The sequence below is a fragment of the Pleurodeles waltl genome, chromosome 6 (genome assembly GCF_031143425.1).
Source record: "Pleurodeles waltl isolate 20211129_DDA chromosome 6, aPleWal1.hap1.20221129, whole genome shotgun sequence".
In the NCBI taxonomy this organism is placed as follows: Eukaryota; Metazoa; Chordata; class Amphibia; order Caudata; family Salamandridae; genus Pleurodeles; species Pleurodeles waltl.
In genome coordinates this window covers 1,562,219,899-1,562,241,068 of record NC_090445.1, presented here as the reverse complement: position 1 = coordinate 1,562,241,068, position 21,170 = coordinate 1,562,219,899, and the positions used below count along the sequence as shown (strand labels likewise).

General features: G+C 46.1%; 1 protein-coding gene across 2 annotated transcripts in view; it reads right to left on the bottom strand.

The window, feature by feature from the left end:
* MFN2 (mitofusin 2) overlaps positions 1-21,170 on the bottom strand; it is a 138,201-nt gene that overhangs the window by 75,527 nt on the left and 41,504 nt on the right. For both annotated transcript variants that reach the window (XM_069241259.1, XM_069241260.1), the window contains exons 3-13: positions 20,163-20,298; positions 19,187-19,349; positions 18,695-18,819; positions 17,668-17,776; positions 17,477-17,584; positions 12,738-12,891; positions 5,296-5,363; positions 4,981-5,102; positions 4,556-4,682; positions 3,776-3,880; positions 3,595-3,697 (exon numbers count right to left, since the gene is read on the bottom strand). In XM_069241259.1, the coding sequence (XP_069097360.1) occupies positions 3,595-3,697; positions 3,776-3,880; positions 4,556-4,682; positions 4,981-5,102; positions 5,296-5,363; positions 12,738-12,891; positions 17,477-17,584; positions 17,668-17,776; positions 18,695-18,819; positions 19,187-19,349; positions 20,163-20,298 (1,320 nt within the window). The remainder of the gene's footprint in view (positions 1-3,594; positions 3,698-3,775; positions 3,881-4,555; positions 4,683-4,980; positions 5,103-5,295; positions 5,364-12,737; positions 12,892-17,476; positions 17,585-17,667; positions 17,777-18,694; positions 18,820-19,186; positions 19,350-20,162; positions 20,299-21,170) is intronic.

Genomic DNA, 21,170 nt, shown 5'->3' with positions numbered 1-21,170 from the left:
CTGGCTAGTCAGGCAACTGTTAAACCTGAGTGGGTGGCTCCTCAGCTAACAGAAGAAAGAGTGGAAGAAGGGTGTTTACTACAAGATGTGGTAACCCCCCACTCTAATACAGCAGACAGGCAACCTGAACCCAAAGAAGCCTGTAACTTAGCCCCTTCCCTTTTAGGTGAAGAGCTAAAGGTGTGGTTCTGGGCACTGACAGCTGTCAGTGGCCTCTGCTGGGTGTTAGCCTTTATGGCTGCACTATCCTTAGCATGGTGGCCTGACCCCATGCCAAATAGCAAGTTAGGCCCCCTGACCCTATTGGTCATGGTGGGGTTACTCCAGCTCTGGGTAACCTCTTTGGGTAAGCTAGGGGTAACCCTGGCCAAGATAAGGTTAGCAGAGGTGGATACCTCTAAGACCAAAATAGAAAGAATGGGTGGAGACATTGAAGAGGCAGACAAGAGGCAATTCAGACTAGGTCCTATCACTGTGGAAGTGGGTCAGTTCCCCAAAGGGAATGACCTGAACAGAAGGATGTAAGGCAGAGAAGGCCCTGCAACTAACCAGCCTATTTCTCCTACTCTTCCTCGCCTGACAGACTAGGAAGACTCTCCCAGCTTGGGCTGAGTCTCCTGGCCTGTGGGCTGGGGGGGGCTTGTGTAAAGAAATGGCTCCCTGTTGCAGTTACCCCCCACTTTTTGCCTGATACTGATGCTGACTTGACTGAGAAGTGTGCTGGGACCCTGCTAACCAGGCCCCAGCACCAGTGTTCCTTCACCTAAAATGTACCATTGTATCCACAATTGGCACACCCTGGCATTCAGATAAGTCCCTTGTAACTGGTACTTCTAGTACCAAGGGCCCTGATGCCAAGGAAGGTCTCTAAGGGCTGCAGCATGTCTTATGCCACCCTAGAGACCCCTCACTCAGCACAGACACACTGCTTGCCAGCTTGTGTGTGCTGGTGAGAACAAAATGAGTAAGTCGACATGGCACTCCCCTCAGGGTGCCATGCCAGCCTCTCACTGCCTATGCATGTATAGATCAGTCACCCCTCTAGCAGGCCTTACAGCCCTAAGGCAGGGTGCACTATACCATAGGTGAGGGTACCAGTGCATAAGCATGGCACCCCTACAGTGTCTAAGCCAAACCTTAGACATTGTAAGTGCAGGGTAGCCATAAGAGTATATGGTCTGGGAGTCTGTCAAACACGAACTCCACAGCACCATAATGGCTACACTGAAAACTGGGAAGTTTGGTATCAAACTTCTCAGCACAATAAATGCACACTGATGCCAGTGTACATTTTATTGCAAAATACACCCCAGAGGGCACCTTAGAGGTGCCCCCTGAAAACTTAACCGACTGTCTGTGTAGGCTGACTAGTTCCAGCAGCCTGCCACACTAGAGACATGTTGCTGGCCCCATGGGGAGAGTGCCTTTGTCACTCTGAGGCCAGTAACAAAGCCTGCACTGGGTGGAGATGCTAACACCTCCCCCAGGCAGGAGCTGTAACACCTGGCGGTGAGCCTCAAAGGCTCACCCCTTTGTCACAGCCCAGCAGGGCACTCCAGCTTAGTGGAGTTGCCCGCCCCCTCCGGCCACGGCCCCCACTTTTGGCGGCAAGGCTGGAGGGAACAAAGAAAGCAACAAGGAGGAGTCACTGGCCAGTCAGGACAGCCCCTAAGGTGTCCTGAGCTGAGGTGACTCTGACTTTTAGAAATCCTCCATCTTGCAGATGGAGGATTCCCCCAATAGGGTTAGGATTGTGACCCCCTCCCCTTGGGAGGAGGCACAAAGAGGGTGTACCCACCCTCAGGGCTAGTAGCCATTGGCTACTAACCCCCCAGACCTAAACACGCCCTTAAATTTAGTATTTAAGGGCTACCCTGAACCCTAGAAAATTAGATTCCTGCAACTACAAGAAGAAGGACTGCCTAGCTGAAAAACCCCTGCAGAGGAAGACCAGAAGACGACAACTGCCTTGGCTCCAGAAACTCACCGGCCTGTCTCCTGCCTTCCAAAGATCCTGCTCCAGCGACGCCTTCCAAAGGGACCAGCGACCTCGACATCCTCTGAGGACTGCCCCTGCTTCGAAAAGACAAGAAACTCCAGAGGACAGCGGACCTGCTCCAAGAAAAGCTGCAACTTTGTTTCCAGCAGCTTTAAAGAACCCTGCAAGCTCCCCGCAAGAAGCGTGAGACTTGCAACACTGCACCCGGCGACCCCGACTCGGCTGGTGGCGATCCAACACCTCAGGAGGGACCCCAGGACTACTCTAAGACTGTGAGTACAAAAACCTGTCCCCCCTGAGCCCCCACAGCGCCGCCTGCAGAGGGAATCCCGAGGCTTCCCCTGACCGCGACTCTTTGAATCCTAAGTCCCGACACCTGGGAGAGACCCTGCACCCGCAGCCCCCAGGACCTGAAGGACCGGACTTTCACTGGAGGAGTGACCCCCAGGAGTCCCTCTCCCTTGACCAAGTGGAGGTTTCCCCGAGGAACCCCCCCTTGCCTGCCTGCAGCGCTGAAGAGATCCCTAGATCTCCCATTGACTTCCATTACAAACCCGACGCTTGTTTCTACACTGCACTCGGCCGCCCCCGCGCTGCTGAGGGTGAAATTTCTGTGTGGGCTTGTGTCCCCCCCGGTGCCCTACAAAACCCCCCTGGTCTGCCCTCCGAAGACGCGGGTACTTACCTGCAAGCAGACCGGAACCGGGGCACCCCCTTCTCTCCATTCTAGCCTATGCGTTTTGGGCACCACTTTGAACTCTGCACCTGACCGGCCCTGAGCTGCTGGTGTGGTGACTTTGGGGTTGCTCTGAACCCCCAACGGTGGGCTACCTTGGACCAAGAACTGAACCCTGTAAGTGTCTTACTTACCTGGTAAAACTAACAAAAACTTACCTCCCCCAGGAACTGTGAAAATTGCACTAAGTGTCCACTTTTGAAATAGCTATTTGTGAATAACTTGAAAAGTATACATGCAATTGAAATGATTCAAAGTTCCTAATGTACTTACCTGCAATACCTTTCAAACAAGATATTACATGTTAAATTTGAACCTGTGGTTCTTAAAATAAACTAAGAAAAGATATTTTTCTATACAAAACCTATTGGCTGGATTTGTCTCTAAGTGTGTGTACCTCATTTATTGTCTATGTGTATGTACAACAAATGCTTAACACTACTCCTTGGATAAGCCTACTGCTCGACCACACTACCACAAAATAGAGCATTAGTATTATCTATTTTTACCACTATTTTACCTCTAAGGGGAACCCTTGGACTCTGTGCATGCTATTCCTTACTTTGAAATAGCACATACAGAGCCAACTTCCTACACTTTCAATATTCATACATTCTAGAAATGTATTTGTATTTTGGTTTGCAATCTCATACTTTTAACTTCTTCTGGGTTGCAGTCTGGACAGTACAGAGAGAAGTATAATCCACAGAATGTCAGTCATCCATTGCTACATCAGTCTTCTTCACTGTTTTTCTTTAATATGATATTGCAATGCATCCCTTGAAAGCTGGCCCAAGCACTCCAATTTCTTTCTGACCATTTACACATCCTTCTGCCTCAGCATCTATTGTTAACTCACCCATCATTTCTTGACGAGTTGCTTGCAATGAGACCGTAATGGTGCTGGAACAGCGATCTGACATGTTTCTTCCAAGACCTTCTTCAATGTGCCTATGAAGCTCCTAAAAGTAAATATGGAAATAACTGATCAGAAAAAGAACAAATCAAAAAAGCTAAGATCCTGATGTCTCAAAACTCACATTTTTGTATACTTTCAGCACAACTTGAGAGGGATGAAAATCCATTTGAAATTCATCTACCAGCACAGAGAGGCGTCGGATCTCTTCTGCCATTGCATTGGATACCTGTAAGTGAAACGAAGCAAAGGCAACTATTTAGAAATAGTGAATGACCTTTATCTATCAATATGAAGTAAGAGGTTGAAAGTAAATATCAAGAGAATGATTACTACATTTCACTGGTTCTTACATATTAATGTCTCACTAGTTCAGAAACAAAAGAAGTGACAAACTTCATTTGTAAGCTAAATCTAGATGGAACTGACTGACTTATGATCAAGCAACTGATCTGCAAAAGGCACATCTCACTTTTCAATGATTCCGTTACATTATGAATTGCATAGGTTTTCTCGTTCCCACACACCAAGATGTGTATAGGATTGATCTCACCCCTCCATGCTATTGTGTTATGATTTTTAAGCAGTTGACCTGACCTATCTGAGTTCCATCATGTGATACCAATCAGTATGCTATTATCGCTCTGGATGCCATAACATAATGCACCGCAAAAGGATCCTTTAATTTCTTTATACTGATTACACAAGAAAAACCGTAGGAGTCCACTACCATCCGAGTTGCCACCTCATCCTCAATTGTAGTCTTCTCCTCTTATTTTAGAAAGAGATAGATAGTTTCTCTCCAATCTTTGTCAGGTGATCTATCTCCTACGCTACAGCATAAGAGTCCTCTCCCCTTACTTATGGAGCTCTCACATGATGTTCTTCCATAGGTTCCTCTTACCTGTCTCTCCACATCATCTGTAATCTGTTTGATCTTTAACTTGTAATCCTGTGTAAGCAAATCAAGTTGTTTATCAATGAACTCCAGACGATCTTGTAATTCCTCCCGCTTCTCCAGACAGTGTACCCTACAGGTGCAAGTAGAAAGGAAAGGATTAATGAGTGTACTGATACAAAATAACTACAATGGCAAATTTAAAACTGTGGACGAAGGGAGAAGGATCACCAGGTACTGCTGTTTTTTTTTGTTTTTTTAAAAGTACAATCGCAAGAAGACCACAAACCCACCATCCAAATATACATTTTTCCAATATTCCAAAGAGTACTGGAATGTTAGAAAAATGAATGCAGATCTATTTAAGGCAGATGTTCACATACAAATCTGCTCATAAGAAGACAGTTATATAGAGGCCATTAAAATCCTACCTTTGTTCCTGGGCAGCAACATGTACAGAGTCCATCTCCCGACGCACGACCTCTGCAATCTGCTTTGCCCTCACTGTGTGCTGCTCAAACTTGGTCTTCACTGCAGACTGGGAGATGCATTCCTGTGCAAGGAAAATTTGCTTGAAAATCTATCAAAAATGTACTCTGAGCTGGAGAAAAAAAAACAAAGAACGAACTACCACATTCTAATTCCCCCCCACGGCACAATTTATTTACTCATTTTCCCAGGTCAGGATTTTGAATTAAGGACATGCCCCGAAAGACTTCTTCGGAATGAATTGTAATTCTGATCACCTCAAACCGTCTTTCAAAGTTTTGAAACTCCATCATTCGTACTTGGAATCCTTCTGCCAGCGCCCCACCTGAAACAAAAACAAATGTGCAAGTGACATAAACGCCTCTGCAGAAGATAGCTTCTTTGAACAACAAGAGATAACTGAACTACTGCCAGCACACTACTGTAATGAAAGCAAACCTGCCATCTTGCTTGACCAACTCTATCAAGTTTTGAACATTTTAACAGTCAGGCAAAAGTGTTCCAATGTCAGAGATGGATAAGTTACTTACCTGTAAATCCTAGTTCTCTTCCAGGGGTATCCTCATCAAAGTCATAAACATTGAATATTCCCGCCCTTGTGCGGGGACCCCGGAGCATATATAAAATACACACATATAAAGTATGAAATATGCACCAAAAATATATACATAGCATTTTTAGTAGACACATCTTTCATACTAAACTCATATATACATGTGTAAAACAGCAATGCAGGCTATAATCATAAACAGGCTAAAATGCTTTATTTCTATGAAGTTTTATTTTATTTTTTATCATAAAATTACAATAGAGAATAAATATCTACCCAAGCCCCCAAAACTGGGCTTAGGGAAATAAGCAGTAGTAATCACTAGAGAAAAAAGAGAAAAAACTACATTGAAAAACAATGGAGCATTCTTAGCCAATAGGCTGCATGCAGGTTAACACAGGAGAACCATAAAAACTTTGGCACCGTGCCTTTAAGACCCTGAGCACCTCCAGTATCCCACCATGCCTCAGGGGTGAAAGAAAGGTGACAGTTGGTTCACAGTTAGGTCAGTACTTTTTTACGGTGACAATCTTTGTAACTGATTCGAAAAACAGTCTGTCCTGCACTTCTAGGAGACGTGCGTCCGGGGAGGAGGGTGGGTTGTTTATGACTTTGATGAGGATACCCCTGGAAGAGAACTAGGATTTACAGGTAAGTAACTTATCCTTCTCTTCCAGGGGATCCTCATCAATAGTCAGAAACATTGAACAGATTAGCAAGCCCATCCCTAAACTCTGCGGACTGTCTAATAGAAGTGCAGGAATAGATACGTATTATGCAAATACATTTCTCAGAGAGACCTGCCCCACTTGGGCATCTGCTCTTGCATCTGAGTCTAAACAGTAGTGTCTAGTAAATGTATGTACAGACTTCCATGTAGCAGCCTTACAAATCTCAGATATTGGAACATTGTTAAGGAGAGCAGCAGTAGCCGCTTTTCCCCTTGTGGAATGCGCTTTAGGTCTAGCTAGTAACTGTTTATTAGCCAGCTGGTAAGTATTGACAATACAAGAAACTATCCATCTTGATATCGTTCGTTTAGATGCTGCCTCTCCTGTCCTCAAATGACCATAATTTACAAACAAGTGGTTGGAATGTCTAATCGATTTTGTTTTATCCAAATAAAATTTCAGCACTCTTTTCAAGTCTAAGGAGTGCAATGCTCTCCCCTGCCGGAGTCTCCGGATTGGGAAAGAAAGTCGGTAAAGATCTAGTCTGATTGATTTGGAATTCTGACACCACCTTTGGAAGGAAAGATGGGTGAGTTCGCAGAACCACTCTATTGTCGTGAAAAACTGTGTACGGTTCTTTGGAAGACAAAGCCTGAATCTCACTGACCCTCCTCGCGGAAGTAATGGCCACCAAAAAAGCCGTCTTCCACGTAAGGTGTTGTAAAGAGGCCTTGTGTATAGGTTCGAAAGGAGGGCCCATAAGTTTTGACAATACTATGTTCAGTTCCCATGGAGGAGAGGGTCTCCGAATGGGCGGAAAAACTTTTTTCAAACCTTCTAAGAAATCCTTGACTACTAGTTTCGTAAAGAAGGATTCCTGAGAAGGTGACTTACGATAGGCTGTAATGGCAGACAAATGTACCTTAATAGATGATACCTGCAGACCGGACTTTGCCAGATGAAGTAAATAAGACAGTATGACATCCTCCTGAGCCCGTATGGGATTCTGACCTTGTTGACAGCACCATATGTAGAACCTCTTCCACTTAAAAGCGTAAGAACGCCGCGTGGAAGGTCGTTTGGACTCTTTCAAGATGTTCATGCACTCCTGCGAGAGCCCTAGGTGTCCATACTGCAAGAATTCAGGAGCCATGCTGTTAAGCTCAGAGAGGGTAGGTTGGGATGTAGAATCCTGCCCTCCATCCTGCTCAGAAGATCCGGTCTGCACGGCAGCCTCCTGTGAGGTTTTTCCGATAGGTTGAGGAGATCTGTGTACCAGAATTGACGGGGCCATTGTGGCGCTATTAGAATCATTCTGGTTCTGGATTCGTAAAGTTTGTTGATCACTGCCGGTATGAGGGGAATCGGTGGAAAGGCGTAGAGAAATATCCCTGACCAGTCGATCAACAGGGCATTCCCTCGAGATCCCGGACGGTAGAACCTGGATGCGAAGTCTGGGCATTTCTTGTTTACTTCGTCTGCAAAGAGATCCAATTGAGGTCGACCCCATTGAGCGAAGATGTGTTCGACGACTTCGCCGTGTAGGACCCAATCGTGTGCGTCCTCTAGGTGTCTGCTCAGGAAATCTGCTTCCACGTTTTGTTGACCTGGCAGGTGAACCGCTGTAAGTGACATTCCTCTGGCCAGGAGCCAATGCCATATCGTTTGGGACTCTCGAGATAGGGGTAGGGATTTCGTTCCCCCCTGTCTGTTCAAATAATACATTGTGGTTGTATTGTCCGTTTGTATTAGGAGAGATTTCCCCTGAATCAATGGAGTGAAAGACTTGAGCCAGATGGACCGCTCTGAGTTCCAGCAGATTGATGTGGTACTTCTTTTCCTTGTCGGGCCACAGGCCCTGAGCTTGAAGGGGACCCAGATGAGCCCCCCATCCCTGAAGAGACGCATCCGTTACCAGAGTGTCGGATGGAATTACCTGGTGAAACGGAGCACCTACTGACAGGTGAGGTCTGTGCATCCACCATTGCAATGACTGAAGTGCCGCTGTCGGTAGCCGCACTCTGTCCTCCCAGCGACCTGTCCTTTGGCTCCAGTTGCTCTCCAATGCCTCTTGGAGGGGCCTCATGTGCAGCCTGGCATTTGGGACAATGAAAATGCATGATGCCATGGAGCCCAGCAGCGATGTCACCTGACGGGCCGTAGGTGCGTTGGCTTTTAACAGGTCTTGACACTTCCTGTGTATTGATAATAGTCATTCCTCCGAAGGATACACTCTTTGGAGCTCTGTGTTTAGTATAGCTCCCAGGTAGTGAAGGTTCTGTGTTGGAATCAAGGTTGACTTTTGGTAGTTGACTTGAATACCTAGAGACTCGAAAACCCTGAGCACAATGTCCCGATGGCTTCTCGCCTGATCCGGAGAGGAAGCCTTTAGTAACCAGTCGTCTAGGTATGGGTAGATGAAGATCTTTTGTTTTTGAAGATGTGCCGCTACCACCGCCACACATTTCGAGAAGACGCGGGGGCAGATTTCAGGCCGAATGGTAGAACTCTGAACTGATAGTGCTGTGAAGCTATTTGGAAGCGCAAGAATTTCCAATGTTTGGGAGCTATTGGGATGTGAAAATATGCATCCTGCAGGTCGATGGAGCACATCCAGTCTTCCTGATGTAGTTGAGGGAAAATCTGGTGAAGAGCTAGCATCCTGAACTTCTGTTTTCTTATGTACTTGTTCAGCAGCCGTAAGTCCAGAATTGGTCTGAAAACGCCCTCTTGGCCCTTTTTCGCAACCAGAAAATAACGGGAGTAAACCCCCTTTCCTCTGTGCGCAGGTGGAACCTTTTCTATTGCTTTCTTTTGTAAGAGGGCGAGAGCCTCTTTGCGCAGCAGGCTGAGATGAGATGGATTGCATTTGGCTGGTGGGAAGTGTGGTGGAGGCTGTCTGAAAAGAAGAGAGTAGCCATTTTCGACAATGTTGAGCACCCATTTGTCTTTTGTGATAGAGTGCCACTCGTGAAGATAACCTGTGATACTTCCCCCCACCGGAGTGTTGTACAGTGTCGAGGGAAGCGAGATCTCATTGTTTGGCCGGCGCTTTCGGTGTGGACTGCTGAAGTCTACTTGACCCTCGCTCCCTTGTGGTCTTACGAGCCTGAAAAAGAGGGCGTCCCTGCCGTTGTTGTGGCCTTTGGGACCAGTGAGGGGTTTGAACCCTCTGCTGGAAAGGGCGCCTGTCATAAGGCCTATACCTCCGCCTGAAATCTTTCTTCCTTTCCAGGCCTACTGCCCTCATGGTGTCCACCTCGGTCTTCATGCGGGCCATTTCTTCATCTGCATGGGTACCAAACAGCGAGTTCCCGCTGAATGGGAGATTTAGGATGCGCTGTTGTGCTTCCTGCTTTAAACCAGTCAGTCTCAGCCAGGAAGACCTTCTTGCACAGATTCCATGTGCGTACCCATGTGCAGCTAAATCCGCCCCATCTGCCGCCGCGCTGATGACCTGGTTGGATACCAGGCATCCCTCTTGCAGGATCTCTTGAAAATCCTGTCTGTCTTCTCTGGGCAATTTTTCTGTGAATCTGTTGAGGGAGTCCCACAGAGAACGGTCATACCCGCCCATGAGTGCAGAAGCACTGGAGACTTTCATTACAGATGCCGCCGTACCGCACATCTTTCTCCCCAGAGAGTCTAGATGCCTGCTCTCTTTATCCGGGGGGACCGTGGAGGATGATGCCACCGAGTGGGTTTTTCGGGCTGCGGCCAATATTACAGAGTCCGTGGTGGATCCTTTCTTAGGAATAAAGGGTCCTGTTCGGGAGCCTTATATTTTTTCAGAATCCTAGCCGGGGCAGATTTGAGTGTGGCTGGGGCCAGAAAAGTGTCCATGGTTGGCTGCAACAAACCAGGCACAAGAGGCAGTAGCTTTTTCGACACTGATCTATGCTGCAGAGTCTCAAAGATGACTGACGAGGAGGTAGATGGCTCCGGAACCTCTATATTTAATTTCTGCGCTCCCCTTAACAGCACCTCGTTAAAAGTGGTAATGTCATCCACCGGTGAGATCCTAGCAGGTGGAGAATCTGTTAGAGTGGGGGAGTAACGCCCGACAGATGATCCTGACGACGACCAAGAGGGTGATCTTCTGTGTCGTGATCGTGACCTGGATCGCCGTTGGGAATAAGACCTGCTGTGAGACGCTGTAACAGAGTGTCCAGGCCTCGCGGTCGGTTGGCGAGGAGCAGAACGAGCCCGTCCTGCCCGCGCTGTCGGTGATGGTGTTCTCGGGAGAGAGTACATTCGAGAGTACTGTGAATCTGGGGAGGCCGCTGGTCTATTAAGGCTCTCCAACCATCTTGGTGATAGGTTGATGGGTGAAACATGCCCCAATGATGCCGCTCTCGAACGAGATGAATCGCTCCGAATGGAGACCACTGGAGATGGTGCGGCCTTCTCTGCTGGAGGACGATGCTCTACCCCCTGCGAGACAGGTAAAACCTGTGTCGACGTCGACTGCTGTGCCGACGTCGAAGGGCACACCGGTTGTTCTAGCCTCGACGTTGAATGTCTCGACGTTGAATGTCTCGACGTAGAGTGTCTCGACGTCGAGCGGCGATCTCTGGACCTTGACCTACTCGCCGTCATGTGCCTCGATGTGAAGCGGTGGGTGGCCGACGGCGGATGTCGCTCATGCCGTCGTGGCGATTTCAACGTCGTGTCTCTTGACGTCGGGGGGCGTACCGTCTTTGGCGGCGAACGGGCACGCCGGTGATGGCTCGACGTCGATCGGCGAGCTGGCGTCGACGGAGATATGCCCCTGCGATGGCCATGTTCCCTCGACGCCGTATCCTTCGACGTCGGGCGGGTCACCGTCGACTGCGATCTATGCCGGTGAGACGGTGGCAGCGACGACGTCGACGGGGAACAAACAGGTACTTTCCTACCTGCTGACGTCGACCTAGCCATTCTCTCCTGAGAATGGCCTGTTGGTTGCCTGGGAAGTGAAGAGGACGATGTTTTCTGCCTCTCATGAAGCCCATGGAGTCTGATCTTTTCTCTGTCCTTCAGCGTCCTCTTCGACATATTCTTGCAGTGCATGCAAGTGTCAGGGCAGTGACTCTGAGGCAGGCACACAATACAAAGAGAGTGTGGGTCTGACTGGGCCTTCTTCTTCCCAAAAGAAAGGCATTTGACAAAAAGTGAAGGCATTTTTCTGTCAGGAAAAAACTGCCAAACTCAGACAAAGATGTTATCTGTCGAGTGAAACAGGAAAAAAACACTGTTTTAAAGGATTTTTCTGAGAAAAACTCAGAAAAACTGAGAGCTCAATGCTCCAGGATCCTCTCAGAAGAAGCCGGAAAAAAGAACTGACCTAACTGTGAACCAACTGTCACCTTTCCTTCACCCCTGAGGCATGGTGGGATACTGGAGGTGCTCAGGGTCTTAAAGGCACGGTGCCAAAGTTTTTATGGTTTTCCTGTGTTAACCTGCATGCAGCCTATTGGCTAAGAATGCTCCATTGTTTTTCAATGTAGTTTTTTCTCTTTTTTCTCTAGTGAGTACTACTGCTCATTTCCCTAAGCCCAGTTTTGGGGGCTTGGGTAGATATTTATTCTCTATTGTAATTTTATGATAAAAAAAAAATAAAAAAAAATAAAAAAAAAAACTCATAGAAATAAAGCATTTTAGCCTGTTTATGATTATAGCCTGCATTGCTGTTTTACACATGCATATATGAGTTTAGTATGAAAGATGTGTCTACTAAAAATGCTATATATATTTTTTTGGTGCATATTTCATACTTTATATGTGTGTATTTTATATATGCTCCGGGGTCCTCGCACAAGGGCGGGAATATTCAATGTTTATGACTACTGATGAGGATCCCCTGGAAGAGAACCACAAGGTACATTACTATCAACTGGAATATTTGGTCAATGTAATGTGTCTCCTCTGCAGGTCAGAAGTATGAATCCTGGCATGACCACCAACCCTTTCTCCTATTGTCATTATTAAAACAAGAGCTGCCAAGTTGAAGTAAAAAGCCAACATAACAACTAACTCCTAAGAATATGAAGGCCTACAATTACACTTTATCTACCAATTAACCAATGCATTGTTTGAATGCAATTTACATGGCAAGGATTCCATGCCAATTATTTACTCACACAGCTGTATTTCAAATCCTTTAAACTAAAAAAGTCTACTTAGCTAGTAGCCTTGGTGTTCCTTAACAGCAAGACACTGATTGTACTTACTCCCCAGTTCATTCCTGACCTCAGATCATCATTGTTGTCTCTTCAATGTCCACGCAGAGCACAAAATAAACACTGGCTGTATGTTTCAATTTTACTGAATAAATATTTTGTGAATGCACCTCAGTGTCAAGCAAGTCACCCTCAGACAACAGGAAACTGGGCAAAGCTAAGCATTTGCTTCCAATAAACTGCTTTAACATTTGCTTTACACATTGCTCATTGTCTGGAAAAGAAGTAAGTGCAAATTGAGTCATGCTTCTCCAAACCTCCTTCAGGCATTCCCTGGGCCTTCTGGATTCGTGCATTCAGAACCTCCTTCGCAGATACAAAAAAGATCCTGTCCCCAGCTTGCGCCCGATCCAATACTCCAAGCTCTTCCACCAGAAAGCTTGTACAGCGCTCCATGTGCTGCCTGCGAACCTATAGTAACAAAAGTGAAATGAGAGGTAGTCACATCAACCTATAATACAACTAAACTGTTTGCAACATTCGTTCAAGGATTAAAAAGCACTTTGAGCTATGGATGAAACAATGCAAGCACAACAGTAACAAGATGCAAAAAGGAGGCACTTTCTTAGCTCATGGAATTAGTGCATTAGAGCTTTCTTTATATAACTGCATGTAGGAAGTTGGCTCTGTATATAATATTTCAATGGTATGATAGTGGCAAAAAAGATAATTCTAATGCTCTATTTTGTGGTAGTGTGGTCGAGCAGTAGGCTTATCAGAGGGTAGTGTTAAGCATTTGTTGTACACACACAGGCAATAAATGAGGAACACACACTCAAAGACTTACTCCAGGGCAATAGATTTTTATAGAGGAAAATATTTTTTCTTAGTTTATTTTAAGAACCACAGGTTCAAGATTTACAAGTAATACTTTAAATGAAAGGTATTTTACTCAGGTATTCTAGGAACTTTGAATAATCACAATAGCATGTACAGTTTTGACATAAATGGCAATAAGCTATTTTAAAAGTGGACACAGTGCAAAAATCAATAGTTCCTGGGGGGAGGTAAGTAAATATTAAGTTCACAAGTAAGTAAAACACTTACAGGGTTCAAAGTTGGGTCCAAGGTAGCCCACCGTTGGAGGTTCAAGGCAACCCCAAAGTTGCCACACCAGCAGCTCAGGGCCGGTCAGGTGCAGAGGTCAAAGTGGTGCCCAAAGCACATAGGCTTCAATGGAAATAAGGGTGCCTCGGTTCCAGTCTGCCAGCAGGTAAGTACCCGTGTCCTCTGAGGGCAGACCAGGGGTGTTTTGTAGGGCACCGGGGAGAGGGGGGGGGGGGACAAGCAGGCACAGAAAGTACACCCTCAGCGGCACGGGGCGGCCGGGTGCAGAGTGCAAACAGGCGTCGGGTTTCAGATAGGAATCAATGGGGAGACCCGGAGGGTCTCTTCAACGATGCCGGCAGGCACGGGGGCTTCTCGGGGTAGCCGCCACCTGGGCTAGGCAGAGGGTCGCCTGGGGGTCGCTCCTGCACTGGAGTTTGGTTCCTTCAGGTCCTGGGGGCTGCGGGTGCAGTGCTGGTTCCAGGTGTCGGGTTCCTTGTTATAGGCAGTCGCAGTCAAGGGGAGCCTCTGGATTTCCTCTGCACGCTTCGCTGTGGGGGTTCGGGGGGGGCCAACTCTGGCTACTCACGGGCTCGCAGTCGCCGGGGAGTCCTCCCTGAGGTGTTAGTTTTCTGCAGGTCGAGCCGGGGGCATCGGGTGCAGAATGGAAAGTCTCACGCTTCCGGCGGGAAACGTAGGGTCTTTAAAGTTGCTTCTTTGTTGCAGAAAGTTGCAGTTTGTTGAACAGGGCCGCTGTTCTTGTGAGCTTCTTGGTCCTTTAGATGCAGGGCAGTCCTCTGAGGCTTCAGAGGTCGCTAGTCCCTGTTGGGTGCGTCGCTGTTGCAGTTTTCATCGAAGTAGGGAGACAGGCCGGTGGGGCTGGGGCCAAATCAGTTGTCGTCTCCGTCTTCACTGCAGGGCTTCAGGTCAGCAGTCCTTCTTCTTTAGGTTGCAGGAATCTATCTTACTCAGTTCTGGGAGCCCCTAAATACTGAATTTAGGGGTGTGTTTAGGTCTGGGAGGGCAGTAGCCAATGGCTACTGTCCTTGAGGGTGGCTACACCCTCTTTGTGCCTCCTCCCTGTGGGGAGGGGGGCGCATCCCTAATCCTATTGGGGGAATCCTCATTCTACAAGATGGAGGATTTTCAAAAGTAAGAGTCACCTCAGCTCAGGACACCTTAGGGGCTGTCCTGACTGGGGAGTGACTCCTCCTTGTTTTCCTCATTATCTCCTCCAGCCTTGCCGCCAAAAGTGGGGGCAGTGGCCGGAGGGACGGGCATCTCCTCTAGCTGGGATGCCCTGTGGCGCTGTAACAAAGGGGGTGAGCCTTTGAGGCTCACCGCCAGGGGTTACAGTTCCTGCAGGGGGAGGTGAGAAGTACCTCCGCCAAGTACAGGCTTTGTTCCTGGCCACAGAGGGACAAAGGCACTCTCCCCATGTGGTCAGCAAAATGTCTGGTGTGTGGCAGGCTGGCAAAAACTAGTCAGCCCACACTGGAAGTCGGGTATGTTTTCAGGGGGCATCTCTAAGATGCCCTCTGGGTGTATTTTACAATAAAGTGCACACTGGCATCAGTGGGCATTTATTGTGCTGAGATGTTTGATACCAAACTTCCCAGTTTTCAGTGTAGCCATTATGGCGCTGTGGAGTTCGTGTTTGACAGACTCCCAGACCATATACTCTTATGGCTACCTTGCACTTAGAATGTCTAAGGTTTTGCTTAGACACTGTAGGGGCATAGTGCTCATGCACATATGCCCTCACCTGTGGTATAGTGCACCCTGCCTTAGGGCTGTAAGGCCTGCTAGAGGGGTGACTTACCTATGCCACAGGCAATGTGAGGTTGGCATGGCACTCTGAGGGGAGTGCCATGTCGACTTAGTCATTTTCTCCCCACCAGCACACACAAGCTGCAAAGCAGTGTGTATGTGCTGAGTGAGGGGTCCCTAGGGTGGCATAAGACATGCTGTAGCCCTTAAGAGACATTCTCTGGCATCAGGGCCCTTGGTACCAGGAGTACCAGTTACAAGGGACCTGAGTGCCAGGGTTGTGCCAATTATGGAGACAAAGGTACAGTTTAGGGAAAGAACACTGGTGCTGGGGCCTGGTTAGCAGGGTCCCAGCACACTTTCAAATCATAACTTAGCATCAGCAAAGGCAAAAAGTCAGGGGGTAACCATGCCAAGGAGGCATTTCCTTACACTGCAGCATTCATTAGCTCTGCTAATGCAGAGACATCTTATGCCATCTTACAAAGAATTCACCAGACCATAATGACACAGTTATAGTTTATGAGTACCTGGTGCATAATTCACCCACTGCAGAAGAGAACCCTTGGCGCAGAAAAAAAGTGAACGCCTATCCAGTGGTCTGGACTCCTGCATCTTTGAGTTACTTGTTTCCAGGTTCAATTCCATCTTAGTCAGCAACACTCCATGGTTCTACTGCCATTTAGCACAATCTTGCCAGATCTTTGAGCTGCTGAGTCAGCTTGCTGAGATTCAACATCTCTTCTATGGGTTGTCTCACCCCCTTGATAATCACCAAGAGCTTTTGGATTACTCCGGAGTCCATTTAATTATTTTGTGATTGTTAGCATTTTTACCCATGTACATTGACAATTTTACCTATTTTTCCTTTATGTTCAACTGAACCTATTTAATTAAATTTGCAACTTTTAACTAACTTGTTTTGGGTCTTTAAGTGTTTTTCTCTTAACTTCTATTATTGTTTGATTAGAAGTGGCACACGTTCCACACATTTTCTCGGAGGACACCTTGGACTTCGGTCAATCTACCATAGATGAGTCAATGAAATCTTTAGAAAAACATTTTTATCCTGAGGCTAAAGGTGACTGGGCCTAGCAGGAGCTCAGTCATAGTTCAAATCAAGTCTTGGACTTTTTTGCCTCATTACCTTTCCCTCTACCACTAAGCATCTTCTTAGGCCTGGTATTCTGAGTTCCTACAAAGGCGAACTCCAGAACAGTTTAACTATTTGGTTGAAGTCTAGCACCCATTTGTCCTTTGCATTACTCCAATATTTGGAGATATCCTACAGAGCTGTGTCATGTTTATCTCTGTGCAAGTATAAAGCAGGGTTTAGGACATCTGAAACAAGAGGCTTCTCCCTCATCAGTTACATATTACATGATCCAAGTAAAAGGTATGCCTTGCCAGAAGAAAACAGCCTTCCTGTTCAGTGTCTCGTTCTATCCTGGGCAAATGTCAGTCTCCATCAGTGTGGCATGCACAACATACCATAATAAGCCCCAGTGGATTTACTATCCTTTACTGTCAGCTGCAAGGGGCAGGAACAAAGATGGAGCCTTGCTCCGAGGTACTACTCGAGGTTTGCGAGTGGGTCCTAATAACCTTGTAGGTAGAGGTCTCCCTTCCATGGCTCTTTTGCTTGGTTTGAAAACCTCTACAGATGTCTCTTTCTGGTTTCTAAAAAGGCCAGATTTAGCCAGTAAACGAACTTTCTTTTTGTATTTTAACCACCTCCTGACATAGGTCTGACAGCTCAATTGTATGGTACTACGAAGGAAGTGAACACTGGGGAGATAAAAAAAAAAAAAAAAAAAAAAAAAAAGAACAATACAGAGAGCATCTAACTTGAGCGAAGAAATGTTCCTTACATTGATTTAAAAAGAATTGTGACAGACAGCAGACGTGTTATTATTTCAAGCTGAGTTAAAACACTTGCATGTTCTCAATATAGCAGCATACCCTGCCCTCCATGGGAGTTCACAGCAGTTTCATGCAATACAAGTCACACATCCAAATGAAGGTTGCAAGAACTAGCTAGTGCTCTAGTGTTGTAATCAGGAGTAGTGTTTTGCAGGTTTTATCCAATAAAAACAAATGATGAAATACAAATGTCAATTTGCAGCTGTCATAAGCCGGTTCCCTAAATCCACCTAGTAGAAAAACAACTGGTACAGACCTCCTCCATGTACTCTGGCTCAGAGGCAGAAGCATCCCAGCGGTTATTCAGTATGAAGATGTTGGGGCGGGAGAGACGCTCATTCACCTTGTGGAAGAACTGCTTCTCCTGCAGGACGAAAAAGAAAAGGCACATAACAAGAAGTCTAAACTCCACAGTGCCATGCATCGTGAATTTCTTTAGTAACCTACCGTCTGCATCAATGTGGATTCAGAATTTGCAACCAACACAAACACATCAGCATCCAGACAGAATTTGTCAATCCAGCTATCCAGTTCTGTGGTAACATCAATGCCTGGGCTGAAAGGACATTAAGAGAGTTTATTTGTAACAATACTCTAAAACTATCTTTGCAGGTTGATGCCAGTGTTTAGTCTATCAATGTTGCACAGATTGTTAATACTGTATCTCAGGCAATGGCAAATAACAGCATCCCACTTCATAAGTCTTGGGAGGCAAACCCAAGCCCTAAAGCAGACTTGAATCATGATTCACAATACCACACTTCGAATGTGAGGAGGGTATCTCAAGCACAATTTAAAGTTCCAGTGTCTCTTAGTACAAAGGTGTGGGGTGGAAGGAATACAGGACTATCACAGCACAACTATAAAAGTGCAAGCCCCACAATCCCAAGAGGAAAGCAATGATCCACATGCATGGATAAATGGCGAAGCATTATTGACATGTCTTGTTCCCCGTCCTTTGCCAACTAAGAAGTCTTCATGCGACCAGGGCCCAAAAAAAGAGAACTACTAGCACAGCTAGGATGGGACCTCTAAACAAAATCAAGCAGCTTATCTCACTTGTCCATTAGCACAAGGTCATTCTTTAGAAGAGGACAATTAAATTTAGGCCACATGACACTGATCAGGGAACCAGAGTCAATAAGGTAAATTTGCAATGGCAAATGATGGCACCATGGGTCTTAGCAGGCAACCCCAAAACCTAAGAGAGGCTTGAATCATGAATCACAATACCACACTTAGAATGTGAGGAGGGTATCCTAAGCACATTTTAAAACTCCAGTGTAAGCCCCACAATCTCAAAAGGAAAAGCAATGATCCACACATATAGAAAAAAGCCAAAAGCATTATTGACATGCCTTGTGCCAAGTCCTCTGTCAACTAAGAAGTCATCATGTGGACAGAGTCCAAAAAGAGAATTACTAGCTCAAGGCTAACCTGGGACCACTGAACAAAATCGAGCAGCTTATCTCACCTGTCCATTAGCACAAGGTCATCCTTTAGAAGAGGACACTTGGAGTTAGGCCACATGACACTGACCAGGGAACCAGAGTCAATAAGATCATCCTGGTGCAAGGCGTGAGCTAGCTGGTTTACAGTCTGTAAGAAGCAATGACAATCAAGCATCAGTAAAACGGAAATGGTGACATGGAAGGACAGAGTGTGGAAGTTCTAGTGAGGCATAAAAACCTGAGAGACTACAGGAAGCATTCTATATAGTTAATAACAGACAGGGAGGACTGACTTAGTAGAAAGTCAGAAGATACCTGAAGGGAGAATAAACTGAGAAAGACACGGAATGAGTGCTGACATATATAAAGAAATAAGAAACTGACCAGAGACATTTCTAAACAAACAGTAACATTATGGAGTGCCATCTTCATTCTGCTACTGTTACTGAAAGCACACTCAGTAGACCTTGTAACTTTTTCTCAGTTTGCATTTCAGTCCTGTTGAACTCACTGACCTTTACGTTCCTCTTTTCCTCCGAGCCCTCAGTCAGCAGATATGCCTCCTTCACTTCTGTGCCCTCCACTCGCAGGAAACAGTTGGTCGTGTGCCCTATCCCTGATGGAAGGACTTTGTCCCAAAGCATAGCATTAATCACCGTGCTCTTCCCATTGCTCGTCCTAGAACACAAAGAAAATCCAGGCTCATGTGACAAAGCCTTAAACACAAATACAGTTCGCACACACACTTGCAGCAGCATAGGAAGCCATGACAGTAACCAATAAAATGCTACCCCATATTACAATACATGCTACAATACAAAGCTGATGTCTAAGTAGCTTCCCTTCAAAACTGCTATGTCCGAGCCCTCTCCACCTACATCTCAGGGAACTGGAACCTCTCCTCTCAATACTTTCAGTGATCTTGTCTGCTCCTCCCCCCTGTAAATCCGGTAACCAATCCAGCTAGGGATTGCCCTTCTCAAATTCATCGGAATGTAGGAAAGAAACAGTGTACCAACTGCCAAGCACCATTTGATACTGGTACAGTTTGTGAACACAAACTACTGAAGTGATTTTTTCATTAAAAACCGGTCCTATTCAGATTCTCATGAACATACCCCTTAAACAGTATCTGCACATTCTGTGATCTTTGATAATTTTAAGTACTGTTAGGTTCGGGACAGACTGGAATAGTGATATGCACCAAAAAAAGATGAGAAATTGAGTCCATTCTGAGTAAAAATGATTGTGCACAAGGGTCATAATTCTGCCCAGTGGGCTAATCATAAATGACTGTACAGATGAAGGGGTCATAAAGAATTAACATCTGCAAGTGGCACACATATCTAGTGGTGCTACAGTAAAAGAGCTAAAAATGAAACAGGATTTGTAGCCAATGTAACAGGATTTGTACACACGTCAATCAAAGCCCTGGAATACGTGCACTGCGTGCATCTTCAGAGGGGTAAGGGGATCCACGCACTTCCTCACCTTCCAAAAAAAGCAACTTTCATGTGACGACGCGCCAACACTTCCGCGATACCACTGACTTTGGCCAGGTAACCTTTCACCTCACACACTTGCTCTTCAGTGGTAACTGGGTCGAGCTCAGCATTTCTATGAGTTTCTGAAATACATAAACGAAATGCCAACATATTACAGTGATCTTTCGACAGCATTCTTTGTTGGTGATTAATATGATGCTTTCGGTAGAGCTGGGAGGAGCAGGCTGTTATCTGAAATTGCTGTTTTGCAGGTATGGTCACCTTTCCTGGTGAAATATGGTTAGGGAAACCCACAAGACCAAAACTAATCAAACAGTGGTGCTGATTTTCTATTGCTGCAAGCTTCCAAAAGGAGAAACATTAAAAAAATATTCTTGATAATCCTGCAGTAAAATCCCTCTATTATCCCGTGTCCTATTTGCACATACAGGGAACATTTTCTTCTGGGAAGTGAGCTGAAGTTCAGAATGAAACATTTGCTTTTACTTGATTGCCTTTCTGCTCAGAGAAAAGACTGAAAATGTAGGCTAACCAATCAGGCTGCATTTCACAGAGTAATATGGAACAAGGACATTTATGACAATCTCACACAAAATCGCCCTACTACAGTTTCAAGAATCAGTGTACTTTTCCTAGAAGTAGATTGTAGAAAAAAAATCTCCTCTGGCATGGACATCAACTGATGCTGGATCTGCTTATACACAACTGTACGTCCAGCTCCTACTTTACATTGAATGTAAGGACCAAATTCTTTCTCCCCACTAACAGCTTCGGAGAAGCCCAAATCAAGGCTGACTTTATAACACTACCCAGGCTCCGATGCTCTCCAACCTACAAACCGCCAGCACCCTACTTGCCATCTCCTCTGGCTTTCACCAACACCTGAGTCATCAAAGGCTGCATTGGAACTGTACTGCCAACAAAGTTGCTTTAACTATCACCCACCCACCCGCATGGAAAAATTCACCATTTCAGTAGGTCTATGCATCATAGA